Source organism: Gobius niger, assembly GCF_951799975.1.
Source record: "Gobius niger genome assembly, chromosome: 16".
Taxonomy (NCBI): Eukaryota; Metazoa; Chordata; class Actinopteri; order Gobiiformes; family Gobiidae; genus Gobius; species Gobius niger.
The window spans coordinates 10,973,826-10,992,672 of record NC_136867.1 but is presented as its reverse complement, the minus strand read 5'-3'; the positions used below and the strand labels follow the sequence as shown (position 1 = coordinate 10,992,672).

The 18,847-nt window shown below is 42.7% G+C and overlaps 3 protein-coding genes across 6 annotated transcripts in view; 1 reads left to right on the top strand and 2 right to left on the bottom strand.

The window, feature by feature from the left end:
* Positions 1–2,485: 2,485 nt before the first annotated feature.
* Positions 2,486–13,164, top strand: chrm5a (cholinergic receptor, muscarinic 5a). Its single transcript, XM_079574343.1, has 2 exons — positions 2,486–2,626; positions 10,238–13,164. Exon 2 carries the CDS (start codon positions 10,308–10,310, stop codon positions 11,877–11,879), a length of 1,572 nt encoding a protein of 523 aa, XP_079430469.1. The 5' UTR covers positions 2,486–2,626; positions 10,238–10,307; the 3' UTR covers positions 11,880–13,164.
* A 171-nt stretch (positions 13,165–13,335) lies between these two features.
* LOC306976424 (fibrinogen-like protein 1-like protein) lies at positions 13,336–15,279 on the bottom strand. 2 transcript variants are annotated; one of them, XM_079574349.1, is made up of 3 exons: positions 14,881–15,279; positions 14,638–14,785; positions 13,336–14,150 (listed from the first exon to the last, which is right to left on the bottom strand). In XM_079574349.1, the coding sequence occupies exons 2-3, from the start codon at positions 14,774–14,776 to the stop codon at positions 13,456–13,458; spliced, it is 834 nt and encodes a 277-aa protein (XP_079430475.1). In that variant the 5' UTR covers positions 14,777–14,785; positions 14,881–15,279; the 3' UTR covers positions 13,336–13,455. The 2 variants fall into 2 exon arrangements, with proteins under 2 accessions (XP_079430475.1, XP_079430476.1); XM_079574350.1 differs by having other exon boundaries at positions 14,638–15,258.
* Positions 15,280–15,339: 60 nt separating this feature from the next.
* The window catches only part of LOC306976423 (KATNB1-like protein 1), a 54,959-nt gene continuing 51,451 nt past the window's right edge, over positions 15,340–18,847 (bottom strand). For 2 of the 3 annotated variants that reach the window (XM_079574348.1, XM_079574346.1), the window contains exons 2-10: positions 17,704–17,791; positions 16,930–16,970; positions 16,597–16,864; positions 16,340–16,455; positions 16,212–16,262; positions 16,059–16,148; positions 15,758–15,862; positions 15,580–15,673; positions 15,340–15,489 (exon numbers count right to left, since the gene is read on the bottom strand). In XM_079574348.1, coding sequence (XP_079430474.1) covers positions 15,454–15,489; positions 15,580–15,673; positions 15,758–15,862; positions 16,059–16,148; positions 16,212–16,262; positions 16,340–16,455; positions 16,597–16,864; positions 16,930–16,970; positions 17,704–17,790 — 888 coding nt within the window. In that variant the 5' untranslated portion in view covers position 17,791 and the 3' untranslated portion in view covers positions 15,340–15,453. Of the gene's footprint in view, positions 15,490–15,579; positions 15,674–15,757; positions 15,863–16,058; positions 16,149–16,211; positions 16,263–16,339; positions 16,456–16,596; positions 16,865–16,929; positions 16,971–17,703; positions 17,792–18,293; positions 18,453–18,847 lie in introns of those variants that run through there. The other variant, XM_079574347.1, reaches the window with a different exon arrangement.

The following is an 18,847-nucleotide window of genomic DNA, read 5'->3' as shown; positions in this document are numbered from 1 at the left end:
CCCCGATCCCCGTCATCCCCGCCTCATCTCCGCTCCTCGGCACGCAGCGATCATGCGGTGACCTGCAGAAGCACGCAGGAGCGTTCAGGGCGTACATTAGCCCAGAGGACGCTGCCTGACAGATCGCACTCCCATCCCATCATTAGGTGTCATTAGTGGCAACAGGATTATTGTTTTCCTCCCGGACGGAAGGTGCGCTGTGCCAAAACTGTTAATGAGGGCTTAGGGTTGAGCAAAACCCATCACTCCTGCAAATAGTCAGCAACTATGATTGCGCGGTTGGGCAAATGATAGTTTTTGATGGCATCTTTAAAGAGGGGGGTATTAGGTTTTTGTCAGATATTTGGTAATAATGTGAAACATCTCTTTAAACACTAGCAATATTTATCTAAACAGCTGAGAGAAAATATCCAGTAGTTTCACGCTCTGATCCTTTGACTCCTCTCGCCTCATGCTGCCCTTCGATGCGCAGCTGTTTCAATAAAGAGAGAAAAAATAGACAAAAATACACTGGCCCGTGTGGCTGAAATGGAAGCTAGAGAAGCAAGTGTTTTCACTTCGCCATGAGAGGATTAAACTTAGCAAGAGATGGCGAGGTGAGGAAAGCATCAGCGCCCCAGCGAACAATTACGAAAGTTATTTACGAATATTTTAATTTGAACAATTAATCGAAATACTTGTTAGTGCTTTTCTGCCCAAAAATGATATATAATGATGATTATTAGTGACATTTACTAGGAAACACTGTACATTATCTTACCATTATTAAGCTGTAATAATGCAATAATCAAGACATAATTAAATGAAGAATGTGTTCACTATAGTTATGTCCTGCCTCACTGGGGGATAATCCTCTTTCGTCAAAGGTTGTGTTCAGCCTCCTGCGTGTTGTCAAATTTCTGTTGCATTTTGTTTCAGGCCAATAACGTGATGCTCATCATTTTAATAGACTTTCTTCTGATCAATATAATGCATTGATGAAAAATGATCGATGTTAAAGAACCTTATGAAGCGAGAGTGACTGTCCTCAGCGGTTGCTATTTGAGCGCACTGATGTGTGAATGTCCCATGTTGAAATGATGATCGGCCTCAGAAGTGCGTGCAGGTCAGCGTTTCTGCGGTAATGATGAGCCAGGTGTCTGTCCTCTGGACCGCTGCCTGGAAACACCGTTAGATTGGACTGTGAGTGCTGAGGATGTATGAGAATGTGCAGACAGGACGCGGATGTATCACAGTGAAACACATCCATCATCTCATTGGCAGCAGCGGCGACCTGGTGACACAATCACTGCACTGGCAGACCCGCATTATGACTAATGTCCTCATAAGGCCAGGGAAGTTATGTGTTATCCACTAAGCACAAAGACTAATCTTTGTACAAATCAATTTGAATGAAGAACCTGAAACTTTTTTAATCAGTTTTACAAGATTGTATTTACCAATGTGAAATTTATTTAGTTCCTTCTTCTGCACACACAAATTCAGGCTGAGAATAAACAATGTGCCTCAGGGGAATATCTCATTAGACACCAAATCCCTCCTTTTCGCTCGTTTGTGTTGGGTAATCGTTTTTGCACCGCAACAGAAGTCATCCATCATCCGGATTAAAAGGTAAAGAAGTTTACACCCATCCCGGACAGTGGCCCAACGCCAGCCTAATAATTCCCTATCAACAGACGTGACTCCTGCACACACACAAATTGAAAGGTCCCAATGCGAAACATCTGTCACTCACGGGCTCTGCTTATCTGTCCCGGCCATGTCAGTTGCCATTGTCCCATGTGAGCACAAGGGCCCCATCTCCCTGCTGTTCTACGCTCCTCAGATAGCGCCGCGGTTTCCTCTGTGTAAACGGGACGGCGATAAAGCGAGGCCACCGCGCCGCCGCCTCCGCTGGGACACAGGACAATCTCCACACAAAGTTACACATCGCAGAAAAAAATGCTTTGGGGTCAAAATCAGCAAAGCAGCGAGAGAGAACAGAGACTTGTGTAAACTAAGATGACACCAGTGGATCCTATGCCCCAGTTTGAGAACCACTGCTGCGTTTGCTCCCACACCTCTTCTCCCTCCTTCTGCCCCTTCCCCCTCCCGTGCTCACACTCTGTGGTCTGAAGCAGCTTGCTCACTGTCCCGAAACATGATGAACCACTCAGTCCTTGTGGGAATTTCTCCTCCCAGCTCGGAGCCAACGTCAGCTACATCTGTGCGCGTCGGTAGGTGCAGCAGCAGCGGCAGCGGCAGAGGCGGCACATGCAGCGGGAGCAGCCCCTCACGCTCATTCATTCTGCCTCAGCTTTACAGGCAGAGCAGCAGCAGCGCGGGGAAAAGTTTGCCTCCTCTCGTGGACTAAACCCGGGATGCAACTTGAGGATACTTGGTGATTGTTTGGGCTGTGTGTCATTTTTATTTCTTTTTTTTAATGCAAGGAAAGCGCTTTTCACACTCCCCCCGTGGCACGCCAGAGTCAGCAGGATTCCACCTTCCCGCGTCCTGGTCCCCCCCGCGCTGCACTTGACCCCGAGGCTTCCCCGGCAAAACAAAGGGATTAACGATGAACTTTGCACTCTCCGGGAGATGGAAGCTTTACGTAGACACGCTGCTGTGACATGTCACGAACTTAAGCGTAAGTCGATTTGTTTATTTATTAATTTTCCCACATCGTTGGCTTGTTCGGCGCTGTCAAAATAATGATGGATTTCATGTAAAGGATCGTGACCTGTTTTAAGAGGGGATCGGCGTCATGCGTGCACAAATGCATGTCTGAGAAGGGCTCGGCATGTATTTTTAATGTGGCTTTTTACCATAATGAAGGCAACAGAGGACGTTCTGTGGAAATGTGGCTCCTATGCTCTGCTTATTATAGAAGCTCTATGCATTTTACATTATAGAAAGGCTGTAGTCCATATATGACTAAGGTAGGCTGATTGAAAGCCCTCTGATTGACTTCAGTGCACTTTCTCAAAAAAAAGAAAAAACACCATTATCCTCTTTCCACAGAAAACCAATCAATATTTTTCCTCAAAGACCCGACCTCTTCACTCCCCTCTTTGATTAAGTGGAAATATCAACACACCGACGGATTAAGCCGCGAAGCATGATTTTTTAACAAGTCCACCCAGTGCCCCCTGAGTTATCCAGGTGTTACAAGGAACGGAAATTAGAGGTGCTCGCAAACTACAGAACCAATTTGTCCAAAGCCATTCGCAATTAGACCTTTGGATGTGTTTGGGAGAATTTGAGCTTTTCTCTCGTGACAACGCACGGTCGTGTAATTTTCTGTTTTTAGAGCAGACTGTCACTTCATTAACAAACCGCAGACATTTGGTCCTCAAAGTGAAAAAAAAAAAAAGGGCTGTATTCACATATTGTAATTTTCTCATTAGCACTCAGGTTAAATTTGTCTGACAACGCACAGAGCAAATTAAACCGCCATAAAGGAGTGAGGAGAGTTCTGTGTTGTGGGCATAATGGAATCCAACAAGTAGAGTATTTTTACCTGAATGTTGTGTATTGATTTCTTAAGAGGCTGTGACTTTATTGCAATGTGATCAAATATTAATGGGTGGATGTTAATCAAAGCTGAGCAGAAAGTTTTCGCAATACACCACAGCAAGATAATGTGATTTTTCCTTCATTTTCCACACATTTATGAGATATACTGACTTTGTGGTACAAAAAAGAGCTTTTACCTTTGAATTAAAGCAACTAGTCCATACATTTTTTTATTTATTTTTTCCCTGCCAGCCCTGTAAGCTTTCATTATTTGCTCGGTGGAACTGCATGTTCCCTTTCGCAGCTGCTCCAACTGCATTGATCCAGCACGTCATAATCTGTTTTTTAATGATCACCAAAATGTGCTTTATAGCCACAAATGTTGCGCCCCAACACTGACACTGAACAAAACGATTCAACTCGATGCAAATCAGCTTATTACACCCCTTCCCCCTTCTGTCTCCTCCAATGACCGGTTTTAGGAATATTTGCAGAATCGCATCCGCCCCCAAATGCCACATAGGCTGGAGCGTCTTGCACGGGTCAGTGGGCTAACTCAAGGTCTTTACCCACCACTTTTTTTTTGGCCAAAGCAACTCAGGACTCATTAGCACATCACACACAGACGGCAGGCGATGGCCTTTGCTTCCGTTTGTACCATCCACCATCCTCTTTTTTTTTTTTTTTTTCCGGGTCTCTGCTCCTGCATTTCTGCTGCGTGTGGTGAAAAAGAAAAAAAAAAAGAAGAAAAAAAAAAAAACGAGGAGAAAGGTTAGGTGTGGCTGGGAGCGAGGGGAGTTCATGGCCAGGTGCCAGAGAGGCTGAGCTGTCCTGCGCTGCACTTTGAAACTTCCACTCCGCTCCCACTCCTACGAAAGTTAATTACTGGATCAATGGCCATTACTAATGCATAATGCTAACATGATATTTCAGGCGGCAGCGTGGTTCTGCGACGGCCGCCAAAATGTAAGGGCGCACTCCACTTAACACGGATTGCTTATGAGAGGAACTTTGTCTTTCTTCTCTCTCCTAGTGTGTAGTTATTTACATACTGATCGGCACAGCCCATCACATTAACGGGCGACGTGGCTCATGGGGAAGGTTAAGGCGAACTTTATTGGCCCCGCTGGGAAAAATGTCCGCTGCGTTTGACCCAGCTTTCAATGTCACCGGGGCAACCTGTCAAGTGTTTTAATGGGGTCTAGAGTTCTTCTTTAACCATCGAAAATGATCAAATGGCTTGAATATTTCCTCAAAACACAAACGTTTGCCAGGTTTGAGAAGGAGGTGTGGGTCGCTGATGTGTTCACCTGCAAAATGGGGGAGCCAGTGGAGAAGACGCTGTTGGCGCAGATTTGAAGCCATCATGCAGGCAGGACAGCTTTGGCTACAATACCAGGGTCTTGAGCGAGTAAAGAAAAAAGCGCTTGAAAGGCTTTGAGTGCCGTAGCTTCACTTTTATTTCTAAATCCAGGCTTAATAACCAGACCTGTTGCAGCTGGCTTGCTTTTCTTAACCTCGGGGCAAAAATGTTTTTGTTTTTTTTGTCCTCATGAATCTTACAATAGCTTTTTTTTGTTTCCAAACCATCTTTCCCTATTTTGCCTGGACTGCATCTCAAAACCTTGATGGTGCGTCATTCCCAACATTATAAAGTCTAAAAAGCAAGTCACATGTGATCTACTATTTATAGAGATGAGTTCATGTTTACCGCCACCGCCATTTCTGCGTAAGTTACACAGAGCCTGTCTATGTTGAGGGTGGAAGCGATCAGTTGTTCTGTAAAGGTCAGGGCGTTGATTATTTTAGTCATGTTTGAGACAGGAATAGCTTTCACCCATGTTTATTTCATTATCTTTGCTGCATTTTACACTTGACTAGGAGGGTCTGACGAAAATGTGTTTGAAAGCCTGTACAAGATATCACATCTTCAAACTTCAATGCTCAGCTTTAAGGAGCTTAAAGAGAGAGAGCTTTAAGATAGTAAAGATGTGATAAAAGATATTCAGGTTGAACAACTTGGGAAAGTCAGTGATCAGAAGCAGTGTTGGGGGAAACATATTACAAAAGAAACAAGTTACAAAAATATATTACTTTTTCAGTAGCTAAGGTTTATAACATATTACTTACACAAAATATGGTCATATAACAAACTCACAAACTCTCCCCAAATGAAATGCAGCAAATCAAGTTGGAAAGTGGTGTTTAAGATCTGCAGGAGCTTGTAGCCAACGTCAAAACGAAACACGAAAGAATGGGAAAAGAGAAGGAAAAGGTCAGGACATCTTTGACTGCACCCCTGCTCGGTGGCATCGTTACCATTTCAGTCTGTATCTTGCCAAAGGTGTAAAGCAACTGAAAGTAGTGTAACTCTGCTACATTTCTGAAACAATAATATAGAATACAAAACACATTACAGTTTAAGGATGTAACTACTAATGTAGAATATATTACAATTTTAAAGTAACTTGCCCAACACTGACCAGCTAAAAACAATTGTGTTCTATTGTGAAAATTGGACTCTAAAAAAGCAACAGCTTATGAATAGGGGTCCATCCCACCACCAGCACCACCCACCCACCTGGCGAGGATTTTGTGAGCGGTCCAACTTTCGATGCCAGGACAACCACACAGGTACTGCAGACAGACAAATATTGACAGTCACCATTGTTGTTTTTGTTTCTTTTTAAAAATAGAGAATGAGGCAAATTGTTTTATTCCATGGTCTGGGTGAATAGGTTAAAGCTTTACATTATGTTATTATGTCATTCCCTCATTAAAAAAAAGCCTGAAGTGTTGCCTTGGCACATTCACGTATTTTTGAGTAACCTGTAAAAACTCTGATGGCGGCCATTTTAGGGATAGGTTTGCCTAAGTCCTCCTAGGAACGCCCCCACCTCATGGAGACGCCTCCGAGCTTTCATCACCAGCCGAGTAACCAACCACTGCTCCTCAGCAGAGCCCCCTCCCCACTGATGCCACAGACAGCGTGTGGAGGGGGCGTGTCTGAAAGGGTCAGAGGTTCTTAAAGAGACAGAGGCCTATTTCAAGACATTCACTACAGCCATTTTGAGAGAGCAATTTTATACAAGGCAGTTATTTTAATTTACTGCATTTACAGACCAACAGAAGGTTTGTCATCATTGTAGTGTGCTATAGACTGGTGCTATGTGATTGAAAAAAGCATAATACCCCCTCTTTAAGAAAGGGATAATGCCCGCCGAGGTGTCAATGATGAGAAAAAATGGACGACGCAGAGGCGTGAACTGTCCGAAGGAGAGCATAGTGGAATGAGTTCACACAATCTAATGTTTAACCTGTTGACAACATTATACATTGTACATGCATTGTGATAAAAGTTGCATTCAGGAAGCTTTAGTCGGCCATGTCTATGGACGAGTGCATTTGTATGAGAGTTATGTGTGGACTATGAAATAGCTCTTATGCCTTTCTTTTGTCATGTCAAGAGTTTCTCAGTTTAAGAAGGGTAAGAATTATTCCATATAATATTACAATAACTCAAAATGAGGCTCAAACAGAGTCCTATACTGTGACAAGAGCACATCTAGTGGGAGCACGTGTCTCACTTAAACATTCAACATTAGTAAAACCTTTTGTTTTTCATGAGTACAGTGATTATGACATTATTATTTAAACATAGATGGTAGAGCTATTCAAAACACTTCTTGGAATCCATATTGATCAATTCATAAACTTTGAGGTACATATTGATGAGCTGGTAAAAAAAAATATATATTTAAAGAACAAACCTACTGCATTATTAATTATTATTATGAATGCAGTAAAGTTAAATGAAATATCACAAAATGAAGGCTTCCCCAATGTATTCCAAATTTTCATCTTCGCTACTTCCAGGTTTACAATCACCAAAAATAATAAATAATGAGACAGTTGGTTATACATGCACTTTGTGTCATGTAGTTGTCAAGTCAAGACAGATACATGACATATAGATAGTTATTTTTAGTTAGTTTCTGGGCACTAAAAAACATTAAAAGTCATTCAATAAATTGTGCCAAAATTAAGGCCTTAAAAGTCATGCATTAAAATCAACTCAAATTGGCAATAAATCAATTCAAGTTCATTGAAAATCCAAAAGTTATGGTTGAACACATTCAGCTGCAGTTTTGGCAGAACGAACTTTTGCTTGTTGTGTCCAATTCGCCTCATTCCTCCATATGATGGAATGTTTAAGAAATAAAGTATGAACTGATGCAATTGTGGTATTAAAAATGGCTAATATGCAGAGTATTATATAAAAAATGTTCATACAGCCAACTCTTTCACAAATGTCTCCAAATAAAAGTCATTTTCAGTTCAAATAAAATCTGACTCTCTCTGTTTAGTTTCTTGCCGGTCATGACTTGATTGTTTATCGCTGGAAGAATCCTCACTAAACATCTGTTGCCATGATTTGATATTCAACAGATTCTTGGGAACTTGTAAAGGCTCTTGGTTTCTCATTTCTCTAATGAGAAATGGAATAGCATTGTGTAGCAGGAGGAGGACCCAGGTGAAGCAGTGGGACTCCTGTGGTGAGTGGAATGTGATTAGTCTTGGCCCCGGGCCACTGGTGGTGGCACTCACACGCTCTCCAGGCTAATGCCGAATGACTTCTCAGCTCATTCAGCTGTGTTCATGATGATGAGAAATTCATAGTCTTTGTAGAAAACAATATTTATCTAATTTTTTTATTATGTATTTTTATGACTTTATTTTGTATACTAGCTTTTTGAGACATGTTATTAGGAATTTGATAGTTATTTATTAAGATGCCCAGTGTTTCTTTTCAGATTTTGATATAACAATCCTCTTGCAGATTTGAACACTAGTGGATGTGTGTGGGACACTGAGAGTAGCAGGGCAGAGGTCTCTAAGACGCCTTTGGAATCCCTCATTTTCATCGGAGCGAGAGGCGAGACAACACCAGTGCCATTGAAGTATTTCTAGAAAGACAGGTTCTTTTTGGGAACAGTGGAGCGCGGAGGCAGAACTTGTTAGCTCGACTGTTCGGGTGGAACAGTATTATGCGGGGATAAGAGCTGGATTTTTGTCACTGTGAAATTTCAAATAATGTGAGAGCGAAAGCAAAAGAGGAGCATAAAAGAAATGGCGATGCCTGTCTCGCACAACATGTCACATACTACTTCTCTCGATTTATATTCTGCACTAGTTTAGACTGTTCATTGTCTTTGTGAATATTCTTAATATTCTTGTAACGCAATTTACATCCATAGTTCATACTTCATAGTTATGTAGAAAGTTTTCAATGCAGCCGTTTCGAATCCCCATGATATAGTTTCGCTCTAACCTTTTGTTCAGGCCCAATTGCCGCGTTGTTGCTCAGTGGTCGTGCAGTTGCTTTGTAATGGGCCCGAGGGTGTTGCAGTTAAAATGACATATTCACAGCAGAACAGAGATGAACACTCACAGTCACTGAGCTGCAATGATATTCGTCTGACAAACTCCAAGTGGGACACAGATGCTCTTTAGTAAACACCACGCTTTACACAACTCATTTATATTGACAAATTCTCAACAATAAACACTACATTGGTGGATGCTGTCGCTATAGAAACGGATTTTGCTCTCAATGGTTATGTTTTACTATTGCAAACCGTATTAATTTTATAACATCTGTTAAATTCACCATGGCGGGGTCTCTCTGTGCCTGCGTTAGTCCCAAATGTTACACAGTGTGCCTTTAACAAACATTAACAATGGGGTCCCCTCTGCAGCCACAATGAATGAATGAGTGTTTGTGAGCACACCGGTGGCACAAGAATAGAAAGCAGCCTCTGACTATAGTGTAGTGTGGCATGTCCAAATGAAACTATTCACACTTGTCTCAGAAAAGTTTCACAATAAGACTTACAGTACACACGGCCATGGATTCTGAGAAGAGAATAACATGATGAAATGGCCTGGATTTTTGCATCACACCACAGATGTTTCGGAAGACAGCCCGAACCTCTCCATATGGGTATACTCACATGTGCCTAATCTAATTGTGCAAACTACTCAAAGAGGATTGCTGAATTAGGCTTTTTGGAGCGTGGAAAAGACAAATACAACTGAGATGCTGCTCTTGTAAGACAATTATTTATGTAACTACACTCTATTAAGCACAATACTTGTGCAAAGGATTGTGTATGGCATGCTCATGTGTATGATCATTTCTAAAGCATTTATAGTGGCACTTGAATAGATGCTGTGTTGCCGTAGCAACACTGCAGGCCATCCCTGTGTCTTGTTAAGGTTGGACACAAGTCACAAATAGCTCAGGATTTGGGAAGTGCTTCAGTACAAACTGACTGAGGGGCATTAGAGTTTGAAAAGGGTGCAAATTGAGATTCTCACCATTAAAATACTTTGTGATCAGGGAGCAAAAATTTCAAATGCAATGCACCCTTTTGCAGTCCTGTAGATCCAGTCCTAGATTTGGCACATATACTGCACAATACAACTATGTACAGGGACAGGAATACCTTATAAATAAATCAAGTAATTCATAACAATGCTTTACAGATACTTAAGTTTTCATTGATAAAGTGCCATGCTTTCTCTGTCTCTAGCGGGGTCTTACATTAGTGAATATGATCTTTCATTCTCTTGAAATTCAAATGTTTTTCAATGGGACTTTGGCGCAGAAATGTCGCCATCTATTGGCTACAAACACACATTGGAAGCCTAAACCATTTTTCTCTTGTCTCTTTCCCAGATCTCCTGCTGAAAATGCCCAGCCCCAGAAACATTTTCCTATGTGAGCATCAAAAGTAACTTGGTGCACCATGGAGGGAGACAGCTCGCAGAACTCCACTGTAAACCGCACTCTGGACGTCCAGCTGGTGACACACAGCTTGTGGGAGGTCATCACCATAGCAACTGTCTCCGCCATAGTGAGCCTCATCACTATAGTGGGGAACGTCCTGGTCATGGTGTCCTTCAAAGTCAACAGCCAGCTAAAGACAGTCAACAACTACTACTTGTTGAGTTTAGCGGCAGCGGATCTTATCATTGGAGTTTTCTCTATGAACTTGTACACTTCGTATATTCTAATGGGGTACTGGGCGCTGGGGAACCTCGCTTGCGATCTGTGGCTCGCGTTGGATTACGTAGCCAGTAACGCATCCGTCATGAACCTCTTAGTGATCAGTTTCGACAGATACTTTTCCATTACGCGACCCTTGACGTACCGGGCCAAAAGGACTCCCAAAAGGGCGGGCGTCATGATCGGGTTAGCCTGGCTGGTGTCGCTAATCCTTTGGGCACCACCCATCCTCTGCTGGCAGTACTTTGTTGGAAAGAGAACGGTGCCCGAAAGGCAGTGCCAGATTCAGTTCTTCTCAGAACCCGTCATCACATTTGGGACAGCCATTGCGGCGTTTTACATCCCAGTATCCGTCATGACCATTTTGTACTGTCGGATCTACAAGGAGACAGAGAAGAGGACCAAAGATTTAGCGGAGCTCCAGGGGATATCTTACCCAACGGATCACAGCGTCAGCCAGCCACAGAAGACAATAATTAGGTCGTGTTTTAGCTGTAAATTGAGATCGACACCACAGGACAGAAATCAAGCCTCGTGGTCCTCAACGAGTAGAAGCAACGCTGTCAAATCTGCAACTGCCACCAACGAGGAGTGGTCTAAAGCGGGTCCACGGACCTCTTTTAACAGCTACGCTTCCTCTGATGATGAAGAAAGGCCAGCTTCACCAAAGGGATTCCAGTCCACGTTCAGGAATCAGGCATGCGAGACCAGCAAGGCGGCTGGGGTGGGCGAGAACGAGCAACTGAGCAGCTACGACGAGGACGGCTACTTCCAAACGCCTCTGAAAGGCAGTTCTCAAAAGAGCGGGAAATGCGTGTCGTACAAGTTCAAGCCCGTGGCCAAAGACAACGATCGTGCCGAGAGCAAAAACGGAGACTCCAAAACGCAGCTGAATTTCAGTTCGGCAGAGTCGGTGAGCGCTCCGTCCACTTCCTCTACGTCCAAACCTATAGACGCGACACTTAAGAACCAAATCACAAAGCGCAAAAGGATGGTTTTGATCAAGGAGAAGAAGGCTGCACAGACTCTCAGTGCCATCTTGTTAGCATTCATCCTAACATGGACGCCGTACAACATCATGGTGCTCATATCTACCTTCTGTTCAGACTGCATCCCTCTGTCGCTGTGGCATTTGGGCTACTGGCTGTGCTACGTCAACAGCACAGTAAACCCCATGTGTTACGCGCTCTGTAACAAGACTTTTCAAAAGACATTCCGCATGCTTCTGCTCTGCCAGTGGAAGAAGAAGAGGGTCGAGGAGAAGCTCTACTGGTACGGACAGAACCCAGTGGTCAGCTCCAAAGTGACGTGATCTGTGTGGTTGTATGAATAGATTCTAAAGGCTATAGGTTGCGTTCAAGTGACACCGTAAGTTAACATTCTAAAGAGAAGTAAAGATTAGTACAGGCCAGACTTTTATGGGAGAATTTGCTATTTGACTGGGCCAAACCGCATGAAATGAAAACTGGAATAAAGGTCAAACTCTTCTCTGTCAGCAAAAATTAACAAACATGTTTTTTCATCATAGCACCAAGTTGACAAGAATGATATGGTTTGACACTAGTGGATTCTCTGTTTTGTCTTTTCATTAAAAGCGAGAAAATATCCCATTGCCGTGAACGCAACCTATTGGCTCACCCTTTGTTTTTCTGATACTGTACATCAGGGGTGTCCAAACTGTAGACCAAATGCGACCTTCTAACTAGTATGTGGAATGCGATGGACATTTGGATACCCCTGCTACATGCTCAGATGTTGCCCTGTACATCCTCTATTTTTAAAAACAGGCAGTATTCCTATTTTCCATTGAGCGGTTCTCACCCGGGTTTGAATGCGGGATCTAAACACGGTTTCATTTACGAAAATGTTCACCTTTATCCTTACTCTTCAGACACACGCCTCTTCTGGGCCCTGACCTACCAGTTAACAAACATTAGCTTGATCCATTGATAAATTTGTAAAATAGTCAATTTGTATGGAAAATGAACATAAATCTACAGTATGTGATTGGTGAATACAAAGTGGACAAAGTTCAAATATGGCTGATGTGTACCTTGTTCTGTGCTGTGTTGATCTGAGAAGCTTTTCTGTTTAAGGGCTACAGTGTGTTAGTGTGTGTACTGTGCTGCTGTTGGGGTCTGCTTGCTAAGTCCAGACTGTGACTTAAAAATCCAAGCCTTTATCAATGTGCCATTGTCATTTATCAAAGAACCACTCTCAGTATTCACCTCCTGCCATTTCATCTTGTACTGTTGTGATTAATGAAGTCCATACTACTTCCTGCTTTGAAGGAACTCCAATCATACTGTTCTGTGCTTTACTCTCCATCCTCAGGATATTGCCTTTTCCACGTTTTGTGATCTGTATTGCTAAACATCTGTAAGAAAACAAATGTGTAACATGCATCCTCTCATAAATCTGCATCTGTGCAAAAGATACAGTCCTAATTCTCACCGATGACAAATGCTGTTGTAAGTGTTGACGACAAACCGTGGTACTTCTCGTGCGACTGAAAAAGATGCTTTGCTTTCCGTGCTTTGACTTGTGCTGTAAAATCTAGAGCTAAACTAATGTTTTATATACGGTGTTTCATATTCTGTGACCATGCCCATGCTCTTCTTAATAAAGAAGTGGCAAACTCTCAATGGTTCTATTCTCTATGTGCATGTGGGAAGTGCAGTCTGTTGGAGGCTTGCAATTAGGCTTTGTTTATTCGGTTATTGTTCACTGTTGTATTGTTGTTCTGTTTACAAAAATCATACAATTGCCCTGAGGAAAAGTGATCCAGGTCTTTATCAATGTCAAACAACCTCCTAGTGTTTTGAACCCTTCTGCAGCAGTCACCATAATGTCCGACAGATGATCAGGCATGAACACTGCATGTGCCCTCACAGCTCGTCCTTCGCGCAGTCCGCTCCCGGCACCAGTTTGAACGTGTCCGAGGGCTTCACCATCATCCAGGCGTACTTGCACAGCCGCTCCTTGTTGCAGTCCTTCTGCCAGTAGATGACGTTTCTGCGGTTGAGGTTCGCTCCGGCACAGGCGTCGTACCACCAGCCTCCTCCCGCCACCCCCTGGAACTCCAGCTTGGCACAGTTCTGGAAGTAGTTGTCATTGTCCCGGTCTTTGGTGGTGAATCTCTGGTTGTCATGGAGATAGTTCTCAGTGTCCAGCGTCAAAGCATCCACAGCTGTCCCCTCAAACAAACCGAGTCTTAATCTATATCCCGAGGCTTCGCTCTCTATCAACACCGGGTCGTACTCTCCCGTTTTAGTCACCGCGTCTTTGTCCACAAGCTTCACTCCCAGTTTGTGGCGCCCGGGACCTCGCGTCAGCTGGTGGAGGTACTCATTCCCGAGCCAGTGGTCCCCGGCGACGTCCCCAAACCCATGCTTGTACTCCGCCCAGGTGCTGTCGAAGTTTACGCTGCTGTTGACGGTGATGTGCTGCACCACGGTCCACCCGCCCTCCCGCATGGCGCAGTAGGCCACGATGGGCGCGTTTCCAGGCTGAATGAGGTACACCCCGTCTCTGGCTCGTCCCGAAGACGTCAGCAGCATCTCATGGCAGTCTCTGGGCAGCACTGCAGAGAAGTCAAAGAGTCAGGGGCAGTTCCAGGAATGACAGTTTATTTATCAGCTATCCGTCACTATCAGAGTCATTATTGTTGTGACAAAACAGAGCACACCCCTGGTAATTATTAAACGACCTTGTTGATAAAAAGCCGATTACAAATGTTTGGTTATAAACACACACTTGCACGGAGATGCCCAAAGCCCAAAACATTTATGTACTGGTGTAGAATGCAACCTCATCTTTAAGAGACAGCTGTTTCACACTCGAAAATTAATTGTGTAGAATCATTAAACTTGCAGTAAAAAGTACTCCTGCAATGTGAACCAGCTCAGCAATAAGAGGGCTAACATACATTGATCTCACTTGAATTGCTATCTGGTTTGGGCTACATTGCAAAAAAGGTCTGGTAGTCAATACTTGGAGAAATATTTCAAAAGTTTCAACCCATCTTAAAAATTTTATGGCAGTATTTCGTATTTCAATGAGAAAGGTACCTTTCATGCCCAGGTTTAAAACTTGATCTTGTTGTCCTGGAGGAAGCATTTTCTTATTCTCTGCTTGGAGTTCTTCCAGGTTCACTCCAGCTACATTGAGTAACAGCCGCATCACTGCTACCAACCACAAAACCTTCATCTTTTCTCTCTGGGATGCAATAAAACAAAGATATTACGTTCTATACAGCATTATTTACAATCGTCTGAAAACCTTGCATTATAAATCAAAGTATAGATATTTACCTGGTATGGGGCCGCATGTATCAGGAGTGGAGAATTTGAGATATAAAGAAGAAGGGAGCACAGACGCCGGCGGAGCGCAAAGTGAAATGAGTTGTATTTGGTGTGCTATTGTGGCGTCCCGTCACAGCTGGACTTCAGCCTCAGGTTCACAACATGCCGTCCAAACACAATCAGCTGCTTATCTGAGCCGGCCCAAATAAACTCATGTAAATCACAGATAGGGCAGAGTGGAAGAGCCGTATCTCACTGTCACTTTAATCACCGCAGCAGAGAATGAGGCTGAAGTCCACGGGAGCAAACGTGATTTCACTCGAATCGCACTCATTTCTCAGAGATAATTGCTACACACATACATACCTTCAGATAAAGTCACGGATCTTATGGGTTTCCTGGTATTTTCTTGCCATATATTAATGAAGATATTGTTTTAGAAAAAATAATTTATTTTAAATCACCTTCAGCTGTGACAGAAGGCTAAAATTGCACTTGATTTGCTAAAATAAAAGTACATTATTTTTGAACATTGCACATTCTCTGGTCACCTTCTACAGCCATAAAAGTCATTCATTATTATTACCAAGGCAGTTGTAAAATAAATGAATCGATGGCCTGTGGGAAGAAGAGGAACAGAACTTAGACTATTTTGGACTGTTGAATAATATCAAAATTCCAAAAATAATTTGTTACTACAACACCAACCTTTGCCAAGTCCCCAGCTGGTCCTGAAACTGATTTCAATAGGCGTTCATGATGCCACAACTCCAGCAACTGTTGATTAAAGATCTGGAAATTCCTAAAATAGCATATGTGTCTTTTTAGTAGCAAGATACATGACAAGTTTTGTGTACTTTCCCCCCCTCAAATCACTGATGCTTACTTATCCAATGGAGCTTTAGTTGATCCACTCAGCCCACTTTCCCGTAGCTCCTGGCACCAGTTTTTCAGAACCGAGTCTATCCATTTTAAACCGACTGTAATGTACCTGTTATAATTAGATTCAGTTAGGTTTTTTTTAACGCATGACCACATGGTTCTGTTGATTTAAGTATGGATCATAAGGCTGACTACTAACAATTGTCAGAGCAAGTTATAAGATGGCATTTGTGGTGAAGGCCCACAAAGAAACCCACTGAAAAAGCTCTTGAAACCCTTTTGTCACTGTGCATAATAATACTCACTCTTCATACGGATTAGAGAGGACCTTCTTGACCAATGGGAAGAGGTCGACACAACAGCCAATAGAAATGGTCGAGGTGTTCTCGCTTATGCTGCAAGTAAAATTCATGATAAATATTTCGAAATTGCTCTGTAAATATGTAAGTGACTGCTACCTTTTAGTTATGACTGGAAGAAAGTCAACAAATACCCCAGAGTCTTGTACCCTGTAGGAACAACACTACAATTACTATCTTATTTAATTCACAATGTAATGTCTAACAACGGTAGTAGTAGTTTGTACCTGAGAAAGTATGTAAGAAGCTCGCCTACATTTCTCTCCCACAGTGTGAAAGCCACTTTGAGCCGTAGGTTTCTTCCAAAGAGAACATTATTCATTGAGATGTGGTCTCTTCTAAGCTGCAAACAACCAAAACAATTGCAGCTTTTGTGGCTTACTAATCACAACCAATACATGTTCTATTGTGAGTAACCTTGCATTCTGAATATAGAAGAAACTCTACTCTACAAGACTCGTAAATGCACAAAGTGTTTGCCAACCTCTGAGAGCAGACTGTAATCCAGCGGCTCAGGACCAGTTCTACCAGTTGAGTGTTTATCTTGAGGCAAATCCCATGGATCCATGCAAAACATCCCCTGCTCCATGTCTGCTCTACAGTTTAGCTCATTCTCCTTGTTCGCGGCGGCGTGAGGCTTCCCTGGCCCGGGCGGTTTCTTCCGAGCCACAGTTAGGTGGTGGGTCTTCCTCTTGCAAGACACGACCCGCTTCACTCTGCCTGGGTTGGGACCGGCGCGACTCGCTGCAGCCCTGGGTGGGGTGACACATGGTAGGTAAATATGCAGATGTACGGAGGTAAACAATGCACAGCCTACCTCTTTTTAGTGGGGTCCTCGTTTTTATTATAGTATTCCATCTGTAACAATAAAAAACAACAACAATGTATTAAGGGTAGACACTACAGGCAAAACTCATTTTTTTCAGTTTTCAGGTTTTGGGCCAAATTGGTCTCTGAACATATAAGCTTTCACACGGAAACAGAAAATATGCCTAATCTTCCTAACACATTTTTCTGTCATTGTGGCGACACTATGTCCACGTCAGTCGGACCTAAAGACTTCAAATTTTCCAGCCTTGGACTGAACAATATTTGGAAGATTTTTTCAGAGGGATTTTTTATTATTTAATCCCTAAGCCCCATTTATTGAGTTTTGAATGTCAAAAAATAAGGCGAAAACTACATTTTTACCCATTTTTCCACTAAAAAACAGCTTATTTTAAAACTAAGCAAGAAATCCTAAATCCCCTCTGAAAACGTCTTGGTAACTCATTCATCAATAAAATGAAACCATAAATTTGAATGTAGCTCTATCCATTATTCAGATTTCATCGCCAAAAAGATGGGAAATTTGGGGCATTTTTAAGCATGAAAAACCTTGTTCTTATATGAAAAGATAAAATGACAGAAAACTTGCAATGTATTTTTTTCTCACATTTATGCCCCAGTGATCGACAGCAAAAGTTTCAAATTGATATCTGTAAATATACATTTTCCCCCTATTCACCTGCAGTGTCTCGCCTTAATTTCCATAGAAGACATAAAGCAAAAAAAAAAAGAAAAAAAAGAAAGGAAATATGTGGTAACTTACTCCTTTTGTGTTTCTGTAGGTCACCTTATATGGGGAGCTGTCCTGGTCAAGAATTTGATAATCCCCATCTTCACTGTTGGAATCCATTCTACCAGGAAAATGAGAAAAGACAAATGTTAAGATTGCAATAGTTAAGAACACTACAGCTAAAGCTATCCCGTTCGCAAGATTATTATTGTGTGGAATATGTCCTATTTCAACACATTTCTAAATCTAACAGGTGCAAAACGCTGTGCGGCTGCTGAACGCTGTGAGAACACCATTTCCCAGAATTCACCTGCCATTGTCGCTCACGTGACACATACAGGAAATACACTTCGGAGGAAAACAAGAGCGGCGCTGTGAGTTTTGCGTAATAATGTGATTGTTAAATGATCCCAGCTGTGTTTACACGTTTACTGACACACATCCTTTAATGTCGGAGAATCAGGAGAAGTAGTTAGAAATGACATACGTCTTTTTTTTTTAAACACGGAAGTCACAATATGGAAATGATTTTCAAATGACACACGTGAGATCTCTATCTGAGTGAAGAGTTAATATAGTTGCTAACAGAGAAGAGGTGAGATTCTGCCTTACAGGTTACTCACAGCGTTCTTATCTGATAAAGAAGCCTCCTCCTTTGATTCTGGGTGTCCTTCGGGGAGCTCTCATGTCCCTAACCGACTATTTGAACACATAATTCCGCCTTTGTCCCGAAATAAAGCGTCCCATTCACTTGTGGGGCGACTTGCTCCCTCTAGTGCCCGCGTCATGCTCATCATGTGTCTCTTATGGTGCTCCCTTTACGTGTCAGCTGTTTTTATTGATCCAGGGCATGCCTCGACTTGAACTTAATGTTTTGACCTCCCAGCAGGGTGGGGCAGGCCTCTCCCTTGAAATGCACAATAAAAAAAACAGCATCAGCTCCTTTTATTCACACATCATCTCTTCCAACTCGTGACTTTCTTGCTGACTTTGCGTCTGCTCTTTCATCATCCAGGGCTGCTGCTTTTTTACTGATGTGAAGTTCCTCCTCAGATAAGCCAAAAAGCTGTAATCCAAGTATTATGCGAGCTGCCTGCTACTAAGCTTGGGTAAGATATCAGTCCACTTGCTAAACATCATATGATTATTGTCTTGTGACCGCAGTGACTATTGTTTG